Source organism: Bubalus kerabau, chromosome 2, assembly GCF_029407905.1.
Source record: "Bubalus kerabau isolate K-KA32 ecotype Philippines breed swamp buffalo chromosome 2, PCC_UOA_SB_1v2, whole genome shotgun sequence".
NCBI lineage: Eukaryota > Metazoa > Chordata > Mammalia > Artiodactyla > Bovidae > Bubalus > Bubalus kerabau.
Window position 1 is genome coordinate 30,491,517 of NC_073625.1, and position 20,644 is coordinate 30,512,160.

The 20,644-nt window shown below is 41.4% G+C and overlaps 1 protein-coding gene and 1 pseudogene across 7 annotated transcripts in view; one reads left to right on the forward strand and one right to left on the reverse strand.

Annotated features, from left to right (window-relative positions):
- PRIMPOL (primase and DNA directed polymerase) overlaps window positions 1–20,644 on the reverse strand; it is a 50,621-nt gene that overhangs the window by 2,932 nt on the left and 27,045 nt on the right. For 5 of the 7 annotated variants that reach the window (XM_055567422.1, XM_055567417.1, XM_055567418.1 and 2 more), the window contains 4 exons: window positions 7,061–7,223; window positions 6,169–6,254; window positions 4,409–4,498; window positions 4,223–4,331 (listed from right to left, as the gene is read on the reverse strand). In XM_055567422.1, coding sequence (XP_055423397.1) covers window positions 4,223–4,331; window positions 4,409–4,498; window positions 6,169–6,254; window positions 7,061–7,223 — 448 coding nt within the window. Of the gene's footprint in view, window positions 1–38; window positions 1,402–4,222; window positions 4,332–4,408; window positions 4,499–6,168; window positions 6,255–7,060; window positions 7,224–20,644 lie in introns of those variants that run through there. The other 2 variants (XM_055567423.1, XM_055567420.1) reach the window with 2 other exon arrangements.
- LOC129643177 (60S ribosomal protein L26-like) lies at window positions 16,976–17,412 on the forward strand (annotated as a pseudogene).

Here is a 20,644-nt window from a genome sequence, read left to right on the forward strand (position 1 = left end):
TTACATTTAAAACAAAATGTAAAAATTAGTACTTTCCAGACAGGATAAAAAGCAAAATTCAGTTACATGCCATTTACAAGAGAGATGCCTAAGACTTAAAGAGGGAGAAAAGATAGAAAGTAAAAGGATACAAACATATCTGACAAATGATGTTTGCCAAAAATATGAACTTTAGGGCAAAAATTATATACTGACCAAAGTTTCTCCCAAGAAGATAAAATTCTCAACTTGTTCCTGCCAAATAAGAGATCTTCAAAATATGTGAGCAAAGCTTACAGAACTTCAAGGGTAAACACATATTCAGCCATAATTTAAGATTTAAAAAAGAAAACATTCTTTTGATAATTGATACCAAACAACCACCCCAAAACTCAGGATATCAAAAATTTGAATGAGAATTTAAAAACAATTTAAAAAACTATGTTAGGTACAGTATGAATCAACAGATTATTTAGAAATAAGCAATAAAAAGAACTGAAACTCAAAACTTAGAAATTTAAAACATTTTTCTTAATAACCAAGTGACTCAAGGAAAATTCACAATGGAAATTAGAATATGCTTAGAATTAAATGGATTGAAATTACATATTGAAATAGGTGAGGGGAATTCCCTGGCAGTACAGTGGTTAGGATTCCACACTCTCACTGCCAAGAGCCCAAGTTCAATCCCTGGTCGGGAAACGACGATCCCACAAGCCTCACAGTGGTGCCAAAAATAAATAAAAAAATGTGAAACTGAGCTAAAGTGATCTTTAGAAAGAAATTTAGACTCTTTAGCAGTAACACAAATAATTTAGAAAAAGGCAGAAAGTAATAACAAAAATTTCTAACAGTCAATGAGGACAAAATGAAGACTAATAAAATTCAAGATTAATCAAAAAAAGGTATAAAGACATAAGTCATATTAGAAATTGAGATATAACTACAAATATAAATATATTAAAAATATATATTATGAACTTTTTCTAGTAATGCTGAAAATTTTCGTAGAATAGACACAGTACTAGATAAAAATATACCAAACCAAGCAGAGTTACAGAAAACCCAAACAATCCTATAACCACTAGTATTTTTTTAAGTAGTTTAAAATCTTCCCACATTTCATAGAAAATAAACACAAAATGGCTAACTATGTGTTTGGGACATTTACCAAGGAGAGAAAAATGGGCTGGTAGCTCAGTCTAAGGGCCCCATAAACATTCCAGTAACAGACTTCCTAATAGACAAATGCTACAGTTTCCAAACTCTGCACGGAAGTGCCCATCTTTCAGGGGATAGGGTGACATCTGACATCTGTCAGGCACCTCGCAACCGCTTGGTTGTAACTCAGGCGCAGTATGGCGTCACCCTTCTCCATTCCTTTCAGTGATGTCCTGTCTTTGTAGAGCTGGGTGTTTGGTACTGGTGGTAGTGATAAAGTAGCATAAATATGGAATGAGATGTGAGGATGAGGCTGGCAGTGTCCAGCTTGATCCCAAAGTTTGAGTTTATGCATGCAGGCTTCAAAAGGACACACAGCCCATTAATAAGCATACTTAAGAGTCAACAGGTCCCGGCTTCCAAGGATAAGTCACTGTGATGTAATACACACATAGCAACTACAGTTAATACTATATTGCATATTTGTAAATTGGTAAATCTTAAAAGTTCTCATCACAAGAAAACAAAAATGTAACTATGCATGGTGATGGATGTTAACTAGACTTACTGCTGAGATCATTTTGCAGTTGTACATAGATATCAAATGTTTTACACCTGAAGCTAGCTAGTATAATGTTAAATGTCAATTATATCTCAACTTAAAAATGAAATAAGAATACTTTGAAAAAACAATATGCATCAATTGAAACAAAGTGCTACTAAATTATCAGGGCAAATATTAAGTTGCTTGAAACTGATTAATAAGTATAGGTATTTCTTTTGTCCTTGGAACAATGTGAAAAAGTTAAGATACTAAGGGCACCATGAACTGAGTCTGGGAACCACTGGGCCAGTGGCAGTTTGCCAAGCTGAGCATCCTTGTCTATAAAGAATGCCCTTGGCAGGAGGTCTCTGATTTCTGTGTATTGTAAACAGGCCTAGAGTCTGTGGGTTTATAAGACACGGTTCCCTACACATGTCACACTTGCTATGTTACCATGAATATAAAACAAATGGTTCATAACCTCCGTGTTCCCTGCTGTGTATGGTGGCTGCTAGCTCCTGCCTCAGCGCTGAGCTGGAGTTAGAGAAAGCATCTCGTGCAGGAAGGACGTGGGGAGCCGTGCCTGGTGTCCCAGGCCTGACTCTGCTTCCTTATACCTTTAAAACTACTAGTAAAGCTTATCATTGGGTAAGATCTCTGATTTGCATGAGGGAGGTTTGACAATCCAATCCTCAAATTAGTAATCGGAAATTCAGATGAAAACCACAATACCATTTAAACTCACCAGATTAGCAAAACAAATTTAAAAACCTAACGATAGTAAAATTTTGGTAAGAATGTGGGGCAGGACAAAATCTGAAAACACTGCTGGTGGGAATATCAAGCAGCATGACCATTTGGGAAAATAATTTACCTAATAAAATTCATGCATATTCTATGATACAGCAATTCTAGTTTTAGAAATACACTTTGAGAAACTTGCGTATGTGTGCCAAGTGATACACACAGTATTTGTAGCTTCACTGTTTACAGCAGCAAGCCAAATGTCCACAGCAGGACAGCAGATGAACTGGTCTACTTACATATACAATGATGGAAACAAGCAACAGCTACATTCTGCAGTATGCACAAACCTCATGAATATAATGTTGACCAAAAAGCAAGTCAAAGGACCAATTTACCATAAGATTAAAAAATGTAAAATGAAATGTCTGGAGATGCAAGCAAATATGGAAAAAACCATAAAGACGGAAAGATTGCCACAAAATTCAGGACAACAGCTATTATCTCTAAAGAAACTGTACCTGGGCCCACAGGATACTTCTGAGGTTAAAAGTGGTAGATATGGCAAGTATATGCATATATATATATATATATATACACACACACACACACACGATGTATTTCACACTTAAAAGGAATACACTGGATAATAATACAACCTGTAATTCTTCAGAAAGAAATAGCAACCCGAGAATCTCAAAGTTAAATAATCATTATATGAAATGACTTTCTGGCAAACATTCATGAACAGAAAAAAAGACTAGGAAGATACACCAAAATCACAACCATAGTTCTGGGACTACAGGTGGTCTTTGCTACAGATTTGTGCACTGAGTTTTTGAAGTTTTTTTTAAAAACTGAATTAATCTATGTATACATTATAGCACTGAATCATAATATCTAAGATGTTTTCCAGCTTTTTAACTAAAGTTTCATGATCATTTTCTCACGCCTGGCCCATGTGCTGTAAAAGCTTTATATATTGAAGTCTGAGCTTTGATATTAGGTATTGGTTGGTGGTGGTTTAGTTGCTAAGTTGTGTCTTAACTCTTGCAATCCCATGGACTGTAACCCACCATGCTCCTCTGTCCATAGGATTTCCCAAGTAAGAATACTGGAGTGGGTTGCCATTTCCTCCAGATGTTAGATACTAAAACATAGAAATTCTGCTAACATCATAAATGATAATGACTGGTTTTTATTTTATCCCTATCTGAATATTTCCTTATATGATATAAAATTCTACTTCTGGTCTTACTTCATCCTTTATTTCCTCTGATTTTACCAGGGGCAAAAGACAAGTCCAAAACAAGGCCTTGCATATACAGCAAGCATTCAATAAATACTGGTTCTCTTCTGGACTATTCTTTGTCTTGAACATGTTAACATAACCTTTAACTCTAATTCTTAAACCCTAGCAGAGTAGTTTCCTTCTTGCCCAAATTTGCTCATGTTTGATTTAGACTCCGTAGGTGTCAAAGGCTAATGGCTACTGGCTCTCATTTCTTTCTAGCCCCACTCAATTCTGCTGTAGTTCCTCAAGATTTCACTATTTAAGGGGTTATTTTACCAAATAAAGTACAAATAAAAATGATATGTGCTGAGGCAAAGTAATAATTAAGATATTCACAATTAAATATTAAAAAGCACAAGCCAAATAAAATATAAATTGTATGAGTTACAACTAAATCTATTATAATAAAATCAGTTTTACATTTTCATCTTAAATTATAAACACTTAAAATATAATACTGGGTAAATACACAGAACTCATTAACAAGCAATATTACTTACATGATATTATTACTCCTGTGGGCTCTTCCAATGTTTTCACACCAGCGGTATTTACAAATGTCATAAACCAACAATTCTTCTGGGAAAAAGTAGTTCCACCGCCGAATTCCTGAACCACAAATAATGTTTCTAAAGGTACTATTACTCTATCATATAACAGTTAATAAAGAATAAAGTTATCTTTACCTCCTTTAATGCCATTTTTATTCACCAGTGAGAGAACAAATTGATCAATTTCAGGGTAAGGTGAACACTGAAAACCTTCAATGGTTTCTGCTGCAACAGAAAAAATAATTATAAATCATAACAGCTAAAAGATGAGTTAAATTTTAAGTTGTTCAGTACAACTGTGTTCTGCAGCCGCCTCCTGCCACTTTTTAGTTTTCTTGCCTCTCTGCAGTTTGTCTTTTAATCAGTCGTGTATTCTCACAAGGAAGCAGGTAAAATGCAAACCTCTCAAATCAAATTGCAGCTAGTTTTCATAAAAAGCATTTAGAATCACTTCAGTTGCTTCATTCTGATAAAGAGAAAAACAGCCCCTTACACTTGGAAGCTGGCCTTGTATTAATACTGTCACTGAGACCGCAGTGTGGCCACAAGCTGGCTGGGGACTTGGAGCTCAGCCCTGGTGTTCTCCCATTAATCATAAACTGCTTCACAGAACTTCAGCAGCATATAAGGTCACTCTGTGGCCACAAGAATGAAGACCAAACCATAAAAAGGACCAAACGCCAGCCTATTTTGTCTCAGTAGCTGCTCCTTTACCAGCTGTGGCTTTAGTCTCCCCCGTAGTCAGCCTTCTTTCTAGATAAGATTTATCAAGATATTTAAATCATAAAACTGTCACTGACAGTGCCCAACTCAAAAAACAGCCCACTCTTCCTTGGAGACTCCTCAGAAGCATCTAACTCAAGCCTGGATCCAATAAGAAGTCCTTTCTAACACCCTTTTTCTGAGAGATGCCTGTTTCCTATGGTGTGCAGTCTCCACCAAGGTAACCAGTGATAAACTCACTCATCACAGGCGCATTCTCCAGGGTCGTGTAGCTGCAGAGCACTAACATCTTATGTCTTCTATCTACAACTCTAAGGAAAATTATTTAAAATCTTATTTAAAGACAGAGTAATCTACTTTTCTTAAAGCCCAATTTCACTTACAAAAATAGTATACATAATAGTATACATAATTAGAGAAATTTTGGAAAATATATTAAAGCAGAAATGAGAGAAATAAACTTCAAATCAATGTCTAGAAAAAACTGTTAGACAGTAAACATAAGAAAATGTTATCCATATTTTTAAAATAAACGTGATCATACCTCATATAATGTTAGAGCCTTATCTCAACATCTTAAATGGGCATTTTTCATACTATATAGGCTTTATAAATCTAAAATGTCTACAGAGTATTTTACAGTATGTAACCAATCCAATTTTGTTGTATATTAAAATTTTCAGTCTCATTCTTAGAATGATAGCCTAAAAAGTGTGTGTATTAAAATATTCACTGGAGAGTTTATATCTTAGAAAAAGATGTTTTCTTCAGTAAAGGAATGAAGAACATATAGATTTCATGAAAAACTATATGGCCATTAAGAATGCAGAGGCTCTTTAGTGCTGGAAATGCAGGGCAGCTCTACTGGGCTAAACAGGAACCTGCCAACAGCGGTGGCCCCTCTGTGGACACAGGAGTGAAGAGATCTTTAAGTTTTTTCATTTTAATATGTGCTTATTTTAGACAACCTACATTATTTTCATATTTTTCCCCCAAAACACTATAAAATGAAAATTAGTAAGCTTTAAAATACATCTTTTTCACACTTTCCATTTTGGAGAGAAATGCAGTTGTTCTGAAAGAACAGTACATATAAATATATAAGATTTAAGATTTTGAAAATAGATTTTGCGTCCTTAAATTTTCACAGCATATTGTTTTCTTAAACTTACCTGAAGTAGCGGTACGACTGAAACACTGAACTCGCTGTTTACTTTGAGGTATGTCACATGTCAGAATTCGTAAAGCATCTGAGAACCTGAAGAAGAAAATGTGTACAACAGAAAGTAATACTAGAATTAGAGAGATCTGACTACTGAAAGGACACAATTTCAGTCTCATAATAAAATCCTTTGTTCAACAGCTCATTGTGCTAGGATGTTTATGCCACATTTGCCTACAAAAACACCAATCCAACCCCTACAAAAAGACTAGTTTGGTGACCATTTATAGTATTTTCCTCAACTGCAGAGTCAGTCAGAAGACCTGAGAAATGCTGAAGCTACAGAAGCCTCTGAATTTTTTGTTAATTTTAAAAGTCTGGATAACAGGAAGAAAAAAAGAGGAACAAAAGCAAAGGGAGAAAATTCTACAGAAAAATTATTGATTATTTATTGGTCAGTTATTAATTTGACAAATATTTATGATATAATGTTGAGTAGACAAGAGAGGTGACATAATCATATAATGATCCCAAGAAATATGTTTCAAGTGAAGGATCTATGTAAATTATATTTCTGTATGTGCATATATAAAAAGAAAACTTTATCTTAACAGTAATTACATTTCCAAATGCATAAGTAGTTTTTATTTTCAATAGAATAATCATTTTAGAAAACCTGGAAAATATATCACATATAAAAGGACATAAAGAGAAAAATAGTTAAAAGTAACTTTTACTATTTTCTAGTTAATAGGCAAAAAAGAACAGTTAACCTAGAATTTTAAGAACTTTCTTTTACTCAAATATAAAAACTTTATACAGTTCACATTTTAGTAATTCACAATGCCATTCACTGCTTAATATTCTTGAACACACAATGGTTTAATTCTGGTCCTGCGTACCTGACATTGCTGACCAAAGAAGACAGGAAGTATTGGTTTTCTTTCGAAATATTCTTCGATTGTATAGGAAAAAATCTGTTATCTTCAGCAACTTCCAAAGCCACATACTTTCCTAGTTTTGATGATTTATACAGTCGAAAGTTTCTATTCCTTGTGTAAACTCCTATATAATTAAAAAAACAGTGTGAGTTCATGGTTTCAGTGGTGTGTTTCTAGGTCAGCAAATAGTAATCCTGTTCAGCATTATTAGAAAAAACACATGGTTCTGGTTCCAAACAGCAACGTAGATCCTGAATTCACCGTCTCCCATGGACACACTCCACGACAGTATACAAAACAATTTCACGTGGACAAAATCTACCAGGTGGAAGACCCTTCTCATCAGGCAGTGAGAGGGAAATCGCACCGAAGCAGCCGGGAAAGGCTGAGACACACTCTGGCCATAAACCCCACCCCAGACATAGCAGCTCCCAGCCTGCAGGGAACTCAAACCGGGAGCTTCTCCCCAAGGAGCAAAGTACTGCCCGTTCAGGTACCTCAACTTTTAAGACCAGCGTCTGCGAGATAAGCCCCGCAAACACCTGGATTTGAAGACCAACTGGGCTCCCGCCCCCGAGGGCCACTGCTGCTCAGCCACTAAGCTGCGTCTGACTCTGTGACCCATGAACTCCAGCACGCCAGGCTTCTTGCCTCAAGAACCCCACGAACACGATGGAAAGGCAAGAAACCCATGGGGGCTGTGAAAACTTACGGGGCTTCCTGAAGAGCTCACGGGGGAGGCAGTGTGAGGCTCACCTGCCCCGGAGTCAAGGTCAGAAGCAGCCCCTTGAAAAGCACCCATTCTTCATGTGAGAGGTTCGTTTGCTAACTTTAAAGCACTGGCCTGAGGGGCAAGGTCTTGTTGGAATACCGAAGGATGGAGGCTGCTGGCACCACCTTCCCTCTCGCCTTTTGCCTTGCTAAAGCTGGAGGGAATCACCTTTCCTTTTTCTTGTATGAGCAGTATCATCTTCACCCCTCTACCTTACTCCAGAGTGCCAGTATCTCCCAGAAGGGAGCTTTTAGGATCAATGATCTCAAAACCAGGGCAGATGAACTTATCCAATCAAAGTAGAAAAAAAAAAAAAACTAGAAAAAAAACTATATACTGCTTAAGGGATTTATGGGACAACATCATGCAGACTCACATTCACATTACAGGAGTCCTAGAAAAAGAGAGGAACAGAAAACTTATCTGAAGGAGTAATGGCCAAAAACTTTGCTAACCTGGGGCAGAAAACAGACATACAGATATGGGGAGTCCAGAGAGTTCTAAATGAGGTCAAACCAAAAAGACCCACAGCAAGACACATTATAAATAAAATGTCAAAAGTTAAAGCCAAGGAGAGAACCTACCAATACAAAAAAATTGTTACCTGCAAGGGGACAAGACAACCACCAGATTTTTAAGAGATGTTCCAGGCCAGAAGGGAGTGGCATGATATATTGAATCCAGCTGACGGAAACAAACCACCAAGAATACTCTACTGGCAAAGCTACCATGTCTAATGGAAGCATAAAGAGCTTTCCAGACAAGTGAAGGCTAAAGGAGTTCACCACCAAACCAGCCTTGTAAAAAACATTAAAGGGACTTCGTTATACTGAAAAAATAAAAGACGTGTTAAGGGCTTCTCTGTCCATGGGATTTTCCAGACAAGAACACTGGAGTGGGCTGCCATTCCCTTCTCCATGGGATCTTCGTGACCCAGGGATCAAACCCGGGCCTCCTGTACTGCAGGTGGATTCTGTATCGTCTGAGCCACCCGGCAAGCCCTAAGAAAACATATGAAGGTACGAATCACAGGTGAAGGCAAATATATAGTAAAGGTAGTGGACTAAGACGTAAAATTAGTATGAAGGTTAAAAGACAAAAGTAGTACAAATACTATACTTAAGGGGTACACAGATGACAGGGCTGGGGTTAAAAAGTTGGAAATTTAGAATATTCCTAAACCTAAGTTCTTATCACTTAAAACAGACTGTTAAAAGTTGTTCTATGTAAGCTTCATGGTAACCACAAAGTAAAAACCCACAGTACATACACAACACAACAAAAGGAAGCGAAGCGTACTCTCCTGCATCGCAGGCAGATGCTTTACCAGCTGAGCTACCAGGGAAGCCCACTAGACATGCATCAAACTGCAAAGGGAGAGAGCAAGAAAGCTGGAAAGAAACAGAGGAACTACGAAACAGTCAGCAGAAAACAATGAACAATATGGCAGTAAGTACATCAGAGAGCAAACAGAATGAAAAGCACAATCACAGAACAAGAACCAAATGATCACATGGATCACAGCTTTATGTAATTAACGAAACTATGACGCATGCCGGGCAGGGCCTCCTAGACAGACGGGCCATGGTGGAGAGTTCTGACAAAACGTGGTCCACTGGGGAAGGGAATGGCAAACCACTTCAGCATTCCTTCTTGCCTTGAGAAACCCATGAACAGTATGAAAAGGCAAAAAAAAATATGACATTGAAAGATGACCCCCTCAGGTCAGTAGATGTCTAATATACTACTGGAGAAGAGCAGATAAACAGCTCCAGAGAGAATGAAGAGGCTGAGCCAAAGCAGAAAGGATGCAGAGTTGTGGACGTGTCTGGTGGTGAAAGAAAAGTCCAAATCTGTAAAGAACAATACCGCCTAGGACTCTGGAAACGTTAGGTCCATGAATCAAGATAAATTGCAAGTGGTCAAACAGGAGATAACAAGAGTGAACATCCACATTTTAGGAATCAGTGAACTAAAATGGATGGAAATGGGTAAATTTATTCACATGACCATTATATCTACTACTGTGGGCAAGAATCCCTTAGAAGAAATGGAATAGCCCTCATAATCAACAAAAGAGTCTGAAATGCAGTATTTGGGTGCAGTCTCAAAAACTACAGAATGATCTCTGTTTGTTTCCAAGGCAAACCATTCAACATCACAGTAATCCAAGTCTATCACTAATGCTGAAGAAGCTGAAGTTGAAACATTCTATGAGGACCTATAAGATCTTCTGGAGCTAAAACACCAAACAAACAAACAAACAAAAAAAAACACATGTCCTTTTCATCACAGGGGACTGGAATGCAAAAGTAGGAAGTCAAGAAATACCTGGATTAACCAGGAAGTTTGGCCTTGGAGTACAGAATGAAGCAGGGCAAAGGCTAACAGTTTTGCCAAGAGAATGCACTGGTCACAACAAACACCCTCTTCCAAGAAAACAAAAGATGACTCTACACATGGACATCACCAGATGGCCACTCCTGCAATCAGACTGATTATATTCTTTGCAGCTGAAGATGGAGAAGCTCTATACAGTCAGCAAAACCAAGACCAGGAGCTGACTGGCTCAGATCATGAACTACTTATCGCAAATTTCAGACTTAAATTGAAGAAAGTATGGAAAACCATTAGACCATTCACATATGACCTAAATCAAACCCCTTATGATTACACAGTGGAGGTGATGAACAGATGCAAGGGATTAGACCTTGTAGACAGAGTACCTGAAGAACTATGGACAGAGGTTCGTAACACTGTACAGGAAGTGGCGAGCAAAACCATCCCAAAGAAAAAGAAACGCAAGAAGGAAAAGTGGTTGTCTGAGAAGGCCTTACAAATAGCTGATAAAAGAGAGACAGGAAACGCAAAGGAGAAAAAGAAACATACCCAACTGAATGCAGAGTTCCAGAGAATGGCAAGGAGAGATGAGAAAGCCTTTTTCAGTGAATGATGCCAAGAAATAAAAAACAGAATGGAAAAGACTAGAGATCTCTTCAAGACAATTAGAGATACCAAGGGAACATTTCATACAACGATGGGCACAATAAAGGACAGAAGTGGCAAGGACCTAACAAGCAGGAGATATTAAGAAGACATGGCGAGAATACACAGAAGAACTGTACAAAAAAGGTCTTAATGACCCGGATAACCACAATGGTGTGGACACTCACCTAGAGACAGACATCCTGGAATGTAAAGTCAAGTGGGCCTTAGGAAGCATAACTACAAACAAAACTAGTGGAGGTGATGGAATTCCAACTGAGCTATTTCAAGTACTAAAAGATGATGCTGTTAAAGTGCTGCACTCAATATGTCAGCAAATTTGGAAAACTCAGGAGTGGCCAGAGGACTAGAAAAAGTCAGTTTTCATTCCGATCCCAAAGAAGGGCAATGCCAAAGAATTCTTAAACAACTGCACAACTGCACTCATTTCACGTATTAGCAGAGTAATGCTCAAAATTTTCCAAGCCAGGCTTCAATAGTACGTGACTGTAGAACATTCAGATATTCAAGCTGGATTTAGAAAAGGCAGAGGAACCAGAGATCAAATTGCCAATAATTGCTGGATAACAGAAAAAGGAGGAAAATTCCAGAGAAACATCTGCTTCGTTGACTATGCCAAAGCCTTGGACTATGTGGATCACAACAAACTGTAGAAAAATCTGAAAGACATGGGAATACCACCTTACCTGCCTCCTGAGAAATCCATATGCAGGTCAAGAAGCAACGGTTACAATCAGACATGGAACAATGGACTGGTTCCAAATAGGGAAAGGAGTACATCAAGGCTGTATATTGTCACCCTGCTTATTTAACTTATATGCCAAGTAAGTCACGTGAAATGCTGGACTGAATGAAGCACAAGCTGGAATCAAAATTGCCAGGAGAAATATCAAGAACCTCAGATATGCAGATGGTATCACCCTAATGGCAAAAGTTGAACACGAACTAAACAGCCTCTTTCACTAAAGAGGAGAGTGAAAAAGCTGGCTTAAAACTCAGCATTCAGAAGACGAAGATCAAGGCATTCTGTCCCATCACTTCATGGCAAATAGATGGGGAAACAGTGGAAACAGTATCAGACTTTATTTTGGGGGGCTCCAAAATCACTGCAGATGATGACTGCAGCCATGAAATTAAAAGACACTTGCTGCTCCTTGGAAGAAAAGCTATGCCAAATCTAAACAGCATATTAAAAAGCAGAAATATTACTTTGCCAACAAAGGTCTAGTCAAAGCTATGGTTTTTCCAGTAGTCATGTGTCGATGTGAGAGTTGGACCATAAAGAAGGCTGAGTGCAGAAGAATTGATGCTTTTGAACTGTGGTGTTGGAGAAGACTCTTGAGAGTCCCTTGGGCTGCAAGGAGATCCAACCAGTCCATCCTAAAGGAAATCAGTCCTAAATATTCATTGGAAAGACTAATGTTGAAACTGAAGTTCCAATATCTGGCTATCTGGTGAGAAGAGCCAACTCACTAGAAAAGACCCTGATGCTGGGAAAGATTGAAGGTGGGAGGAGAAGGGGACGACAGAGATTGAGATGGTTGGATAGCATCACTGACTTGATGGACAAGAGTTTAAGCTCTGGGAGTTGGTGAAGGACAGGGAAGCCTGGCGTGCTGCAGTCCATGGGGTCACAAAGAGTCGACAGGACTGAGCGACTGAATAACAACAACACTAATGCAAGTCAGCTGTGTTTGGAACTTACTCCAATACCTGCGCCCCGACATTTCCCAAGGGCAGCTGTCATTAACCCAGACCCAGGTCCTATGAATTAAAATCCTGTGATCGCCATGGATTAAGCTGTAGTTCCCGAATATTTCCACAAGGCGGCAGCACTTTTCCTTGCCCACCTCAAGCCCTCTTCCTAAGCGCGCAGCCTAAGTTCTAAGCACCCACAAGAATGTACTGTGAGCCCCTAAGAGATCAGTGTGGACGGGGTGTCTGTGTGATGCTTTAGGACTTAAACGCTTTAGTATTTTCTCAGGCACAATCCACTGTAATTCACCAACCAAAAAGCGAACTTTCCCTCCCGGTGTGGTGGCCCCAGGAAACCAAGGTGGGTGAACAGAAAGCGCTGCCGCCTTGTGGACATTTTCGGAGCTACAGCTTAATCCCTGTGCTAACAGGACCTCAATTCACCCCTGGGTTTGGGTTAATGACAGCTGCTCTCAGGAAACGTCCTGGGGACGTATCGGAGAAGTGAATCCCAAACACAGCCGACTCCAGGAAGCCAACTGCCAAAGGTAAATCGTCCGCAACCACTTTAAAAAGAAAAGGAAAAACAATTTGAACGTCCACCACGGGTAAGATGGTAAGCATCCCTAAGTGACACAGGAAATGTTAGTCAAAAGGCCAATGGGAAATCACATCCCATCCGGCACAATGACCATCTTCCCAATTCTGAAAACAATAAATGCTGCTGGAAGAAGCCGCCTGAAGAAGAAAGGAATCCCCCTAAGTTGGTAGCAATATACACTGTCAGCAGCCAGTATAATGGAGAGGCCTCAAATGACTGAAAAAAAAACCTGTCATGATCAGCTAAGCCTAGAATCGGACGTTCCCACACCGGGGCCTGTATCCTGAGAAAACCATACAGCAAAGGCACACGCAGCAAGGAACACTGCAGCGCCGCTTCCAATCGCCAGGACACTCAACCAGCAACCTGCAACAGGAGATCAGAGCTTAAACAGGACGTGCCACTTAGATACGGCAGGCTATTTCTCATTCCTGTACAACCGCCCCTGAAGTTACAGAATTATGACGCTGGTGGCCGCAGGGATGGGCTCATACACTAAGCAAAGTCAGTCATGCAGAGGCGGAACGTGACGTATGAGGAATTCTCCAGGTTAAACAAAAAACAGACGTACAAGGCAGCAAATGTATAATGCAGAAAGAGAGTCTAAGAAATCAAAGTCAAACAAATGGTTTCGGTAAAAACAAGAAACCAAAGTGAAAGAATGGAATGAATCAGGAGGTCCGTATGTAAATTGACAAAAAACTCCGTATCTGTAACAAATAATCCACAATGATTATCCCCTTCCTTACTTCCTTCCTTGGACATATACAGGGATTCTGTATCTCTAAGAGATAATCCACAAAACTTATCTCCTATATTCCAGCTTGGTATTCACAGAAAAGTGTCTCTGAGATTAACAATACACAACGACCTGATGCACACCATCTGCTAGATGTTCTAAGGCAAAAGTCCGAAAGAACAGAAGAGCTGGCCCGTAGGTAACCTAACACCCCAACCCGGGGGCTGTACGCCGACAGCCATCACAATACGGCAAATCCACTATACTTCACAGGAGCATCAGCAAGGTGTTAAAGGAAAGGAAAGAAAAGCAGTGCTTACTTGATCCTCTCCAACCTCCCAGACTAGGGGTGCTGGCCCATCCCTGGCAGGCTTGGGTTCCACTGCTCAACAAAGGTGGGGTCAACACAGCCGGGCTCGGTGCCCCGGACGGAACTCCTTGGGAGGGTCTACACTGTGCCAGGTCTGGCTGGGACAAGAGGCCAGTGTGGCATCAAGGCCTCGAGGAATTTCAAGACAAAATTCAGCCGCTCTGCATCTCTCCTGTGCTGGGGATCCCAGCTGAAGCTTCCCTCCTGAGAGGGGAGCCTCCCAGCATCTCAGCACCCGCAGGAGTGTACTGTGGAGCCCGAACACACTGGTCTGGACGGGGCATCTGTGTGCTGCTTTAGGGGGAACAGGCAGGTAGACTCATAGCCTTTCATGTTTGCTCAGGCACAGTCCATTCCAATTCAGCCCAGGAAGCCAGCTCTCCCTACGGCTCTGGCTGCTGCAGGAAACAAAGGTGGCTGAGAAAGTGCTGCAGCCTCGGCGCATTTTCTGTGTTGCTGCTTAAAGCTCAACATTCAGAAAACTAAGATCATGGCATCTGGTCTCATCACTTCATGGCAAACAGGTGGGGAAACAATGGAAACAGTGGCAGACTTTATTTTCTTGGGCTCCAAAATCACTGCAGATGGTGACTGCAGCCATGAACGTAAAAGACGCTTGCTCCTTGGAAGAAAAGCTATGACCAACATAGACAGCATATTAAAAAGCAGAGACATTACTTTGCTGACAAAGGTCTGTCTAGTCAAAGCTATGGTTTTTCCAGTGGTCATGTATGGATGTGAGAGTTGGACTATAAAGAAAGCTGAGCACCAAAGAATTGACGCTTCTGAACTGTGGTGTTGGAGAAGACTCTTGAGAGTCCCTTGGACTGCAAGGAGATCAAACCAGTCAGTCCTAAAGGAAATCAGTCCTGAATATTCATTGGAAGGACTGATGCTGAAGCTGAAGCTCCAATACTTTGGCCACCTGATGCGAAGAACTGACTTGCAGGAAAAGACCCTGATGCTGGGAAGGATTGAGGGCAGAAGGAGAAGGGGTTGACAGAGGATGAGATGGCTGGATGGCATCACTGATTCAATGGACCTGAGTTTGAGAAAGCTCTGAGAGATGGTGAAGGACGAAGAAGCCTGGTGTGCTGCAGTCCTTGAGGTCGCAAAGAGTTGGACATGACTGAGTGTGGCCTCAGGATAAAAAGACTGAGAAAAAGTGCTCCCGCTTTGTGGACATTTACTGTAACTAGAACTTAATTAACGAATGCTCACAGGACCTAAATTCATAAAACCGTGGGTTTGTTTTAATGACAGCTGCCCTCAGGAAATGTCCTGGGGCAGGTACTCAGTTCAGTTCAGTCGCTCAGTCATGTCCAACTCTTTGCGACGCCATGGACTGCAGCACGCCAGGCCTCTCTGTCCGTCACCAACTCCCTGAGCAGGTCAGGTCCATTGAGTCGGTGATGCCATCCAACTATCTCATCCTCTGTTGTCCCCTTCTCCTCCCACCTTCAATCTTTCCGAGCATCAGGGTCTTTTCTAGTGAGTTGGCTCTTCTCATTAGGTGGCCAGATATCGGAACTTCAGTTGCAACATTAGTCCTTCCAATGAATATTCAGGACTGATTTCCTTTAGGACTGACTGGTTTGATCTCCTTGCAGTCCAAGGGACTCTCAAGAGTCTTCTCCAACACCACAGTTCAAAAGCGTCAATTCTTCAGTGCTCAGCTTTCTTTATAGTCAAACTCTCACATCCATACATGACTACTGGAAAAACCATAGCCTTGACTTGACAAAGACAGACCTTTGTCAGCAAAGTAATGTCTCTGCTTTTTAATATGATGTCTAGGTTGGTTATAGTTTTTCTTCCAAGGGGCAAGCGTCTTTTAATTTCATGGCTGCAGTCACCATCTGCAGTGATTTTGGAGCCCCCAAAAATAAAGTCTGCCACTGTTTCCATTGTTTACCCATCTATTTGCCATGAAGTGATTAGACCAGATGCCATGATCTTTGATTTCTGAATGTTTGAGTTTTAAGCCAACTTTTTCACTCTCCTCTTTCACTTTCATCAAGAGGCTCTTTAGTTCTTCGCTTTCTGCCATAAAGGTGGTGTCATCTGCATATCTGAGGTTATTGATATTTCTCCCAGCAACCTTGATTCCAGCTTGTGCTTCATCCAGCCCAGTGTTTCTTCTGATGTACTCTGCATAGAAGTTAAATAAGCAGAGTGACCATATATAGCCTTGATGTACTCCTTCCCCGATTTGGAACCAGTGTGTTGTTCCATGTTCAGTTCTAACTGTTGCTTCCTGACCTGCATACAGATTTCTCAGGAGGCAGGTCAGGTGGTCTGGTATTCCCATCTCTTTCAGAATTTTCCACAGTTTGTTGTGATCCACACACTCAAAGGCTATGGCATATTCAATAAAGCAGAAGTAGATGTTTTTCTGGAACTCTCTTGCTTTCTTGATGATCCAATGGATGTTGGCAATTTGATCTCTGGTTGCTCTGCCTTTGGAGAAGTAAATTTCAAACACAGCTGACTTCCAGGAAGTCTACTGACAACAGTAAATTGTCCTCACCCCCTTTTTAAAAAAAAAAAAAAAAGGAAAAACCACCTGACACTTCCACCTCAGGTAAGATGCTAAGCGTCCCCAACTGCTGCAGGAATGTCAATCAAAAGGCCAATGGCAGCCCACAGATCCCTTCCCTCCTGTGGCCATCGCTGAAGTGCCAGCTGCCAAAATGAAGTTCAATCCCTTTGACTTCTGACCGAAGCAAGAACTGAAAAAGGCACTTCATTGCACCTTCCCACATTCACAGGAAAATTGTGTCTTCTCCTCTTTCTAAAGAGCTAAGACAGAAGTACAACGTTCCATCCATGCCCATCTGAAAGGATGATGAAGTTGAGGTTGTACGAGGGCACAACAAAGGGCAGCACACTGGCAAAGTAGTCCAGGTTTCCAGGAAGAAACGCGTCTTCTGCTCTGAACGGTGCAGCGGGAGAAGGCTAATGGCACAACTGCCCACGTGTGGGCACTCACCCCAGCAAGGTGGTTATGACCAGACTGAAACTGGACAAAGACTGCAAAAAGATCCTCGAACGCAAAGCCAAATCTCGCCGAGTAGGAAAGGAAAAGGGCAAATATCAGGAAGAAACAATTGAAAAGATGCAGGAATGAAGTCATCTTGTCTACAGCTTTCATTAAAAACTGTTAAAAAAAAAAAAAAAGTCAACGGGAATTCACATCCCACCCATCACTATGGCCATCTTTCCAACTCTAAAAACAATCAATGCTGCCAGAGAAAGCTGCCTGGAGAAGAAAAGAATGCCCCTAAGCTGTCGGTGGAAATACACACTGGCAGCAGCCAGTATAATGGAGAGGCCTCAAATGACTGAAATAAAACTGATAAGACAGGCTAAGCCTAGAATCGGACTTTCCCACACAGGGGCCTGTATCCTGAGAAAACCACAGAGCAAAAGGCACATGCAGCCCAAGGAACACTGCAGCGCCGCTTCCGATCGCCAGGACACAACCAGCAACCTGCAACAGGAGATTAGAGCGTAAACAGGACGTGCCACTTAGATACGGCAGGCTATTTCTCATTCCTGTACAACCGCCCCTGAAGTTACAGAATTATGACGCTGGGGGCCGCAGGGATGGGCTCATACACTAAGGAAAGTCAGTCCTGCAGAGGCGGAACGTGGTGTATGAGGAATTCTCCAGGTTAAACAAAAAAAAACAGGCATACGAGGCAGCAAACCAACAATTCAAAGAGAGTCTGAAAAAGCAAAGCCAAAGAGACGGTGTCGAAAAACGAAGAGACCAAAGTGAAGGGCTGGAACCAATGAGGAGGTCAGTATGTGAATCGATAAGAAATCAGTATCTGTAAGAAATAATCCACAACGATTACCCTCTTCCCTCCTTCCTTGGACATATACAGGGATTCTGTATCTCTACAAGATAATCCACAAAACTTATCTCCTCTCTTCCTGCTTGGTATTCACAGAAAAGTGTCTCTGAGATAAATAATTCATAAGGACCTATGCTCACCACTCTGCTCAAATTTCTAAGGGCAAAAAGTTCGAGAAAACAGTAGAGCTAGCCCATAGATAACAATACCTGAATCAGGGGCTGTACGCTGACAGCCATCACAGCACGGCAAATCAACTACAAGAGGGCATCGGCAGGATGGTAAAAGCAGTGCCTACTTGATCCTCTCCGACCTCCCAGACTAGGGGTGCTGGCCCATCCCTGGAGACCGAGCAGGCTTGCGTTCCACTGCTCAACGAAGGTGGGGTCAACACAGCCGGGCTCGGTGCCCCGGGCTGAACCCCTTGGGAGGGTCTACACTGTGCCAGGTCTGGCTGGGACAAGAGGCCAGTGTGGCATCAAGGCCTCGAGGAATTTCAAGGCAAAATTCAGCTGCTCTGCATCTCTCCTGTGCTGGGGATCCCAGCTGAAGCCTCCCTCCTGAGAGGGGAGCCTCCCAGCATCTCAGCACCCGCAGCAATGTACTGTGGAGCCCGAACACACTGGTCTGGACGGGGCATCTGTGTGCTGCTTTAGGGGGAACAGGCAGGTAGACTCACAGCCTTTCATGTTTGCTCAGGCACAGTGCATTCCAATTCAGCCCAGGAAGCCAACTCTCCCTACGGCTCTGGCTGCTGCAGGAAACAGAGGTGGCCGAGAAAGTGCTGCAGTCTCGGTGCATTTTCCGTGTTGCTGTTCAGTCGTTTGGTTGTGTCCGACTCTTTGTGACCCCATGGACTGCAGCACGCCAGGCCTCCCTGTCCATCACCAGCTCCCAGAGCTTGCTCAAACTCAGGTCTATCGAGTCGGTGATGCCATCCAGCCATCTCATCCCTGTCGTCCCCTTCTCCTCCTGCCCTCCATCTCCCCCAGCATCAGGGTCTTTTCCAATGAGTCAACTCTTTGCATCAGGCGGCCACAGTACTGGAGTTTCAGCTTCAACATTAATCCTTCCAATGAACACCCAGGACTGATCTCCTTTAGGATGGACTGGCTGGATCTCCTTGCAGTCCAAGGGACTCTCAATAGTCTTCTCCAACACCACAATCCAGAAGCATCAATTCTTCGGCACTCAGCTTTATAGTCCAACTCTCACATCCATACATGACCACTGGAAAAACTGTAGCTTTGACTATATGGCCCTTTTCAGCAAAGTAATATCTCTGCTTTTTAATACACTGTCTAGGTTTTTCATAGCTTTTCTTCCACAGAGCAAGAGTCATTTTATGGCTGCAGTCACCATCCACAGTGATTTTGGAGCCCAAGAAAAATTAAAGTCTGTCACTGTTTCCATTTTCTGTAATACATAATCCCTGGTGCTCAAAGGACCTCATTTCACAGGACCTGGGTTTGGGTTAATGACAGCTGCTCAGGAAATGTCCTGGGGCAGGTACTGGAGAAGTAAATGCCAAACACAGCTGACTTCCAGGCAGCCAACTGCCAAAGGTAAATGTCCTCACCCCCTTTAAATAACCTGCTAAACAGCACAGCTCAGCTTAGCCTACATTAAACATGCTCAGAACACTTACATTAGCCTACCGCTGGGTAAAGCCATCTAACACGAGGCCTATTTTGTAATGAAGTGTTGAATATCCCATGTAACTTATTGAATAGCATACTGAAAGTGAAAAGCAGATTTGCCGTCCGCATCTAGACTGGGTGTAAGCGCGTCAGTTTCCCGTCTTTGAGGAGCTGCAGCTCGCCACCGCCGCCCAGCATCACACGAGCGTGATACACACCACACATCGCCAGGCCAGGAAAAGGTCAAAACTCAAAATTCAAAGTATGGTTTCCACTGAATATACCACTTTTACCTCATTGTGAAATCAGGAAGTGGAGGAAAAACCTAAGTGAAGCCATCAATAAGTCGGGGACCGTCTTTCTGAAAACTCTAAAGACTCCAGCAAAAATCTGTTAGAATAAATGAATACAATAAAGCTGCAGAAAATAAAATCAATGTATAGAAATCTGTGGTGTTTCTATACACTAATAACAAACATCAAAAGAGAAATTAAGAAAACAATCCCATTTACAATTGCATCAAAAAGAATAAAATATCTAAGAATAAATTTAACCAAGGAAGCGAAAGACCTGTGCACTGAAAACCACAAGCATACTTCTGAGCTACAGTGGGATCAGTTCCAGAACACCACAATAAAGCAGATACCAGAACAGAATCACACGGAATTTTTCACTTCCCAGTGCATATTAAAGTTATGTTTATATTATATTGCAGTTCATTCAAGGTGCAAACAGTATTGTCTTCAAAAATGTAAATACCTTAATTATGAAATACTTTATTACTAAGAAATGCTAACTATTATCTGAGCCTTCAAGTCATAGTAGTTAACATCAAAGACCAGTAATCATAGGTCATCAA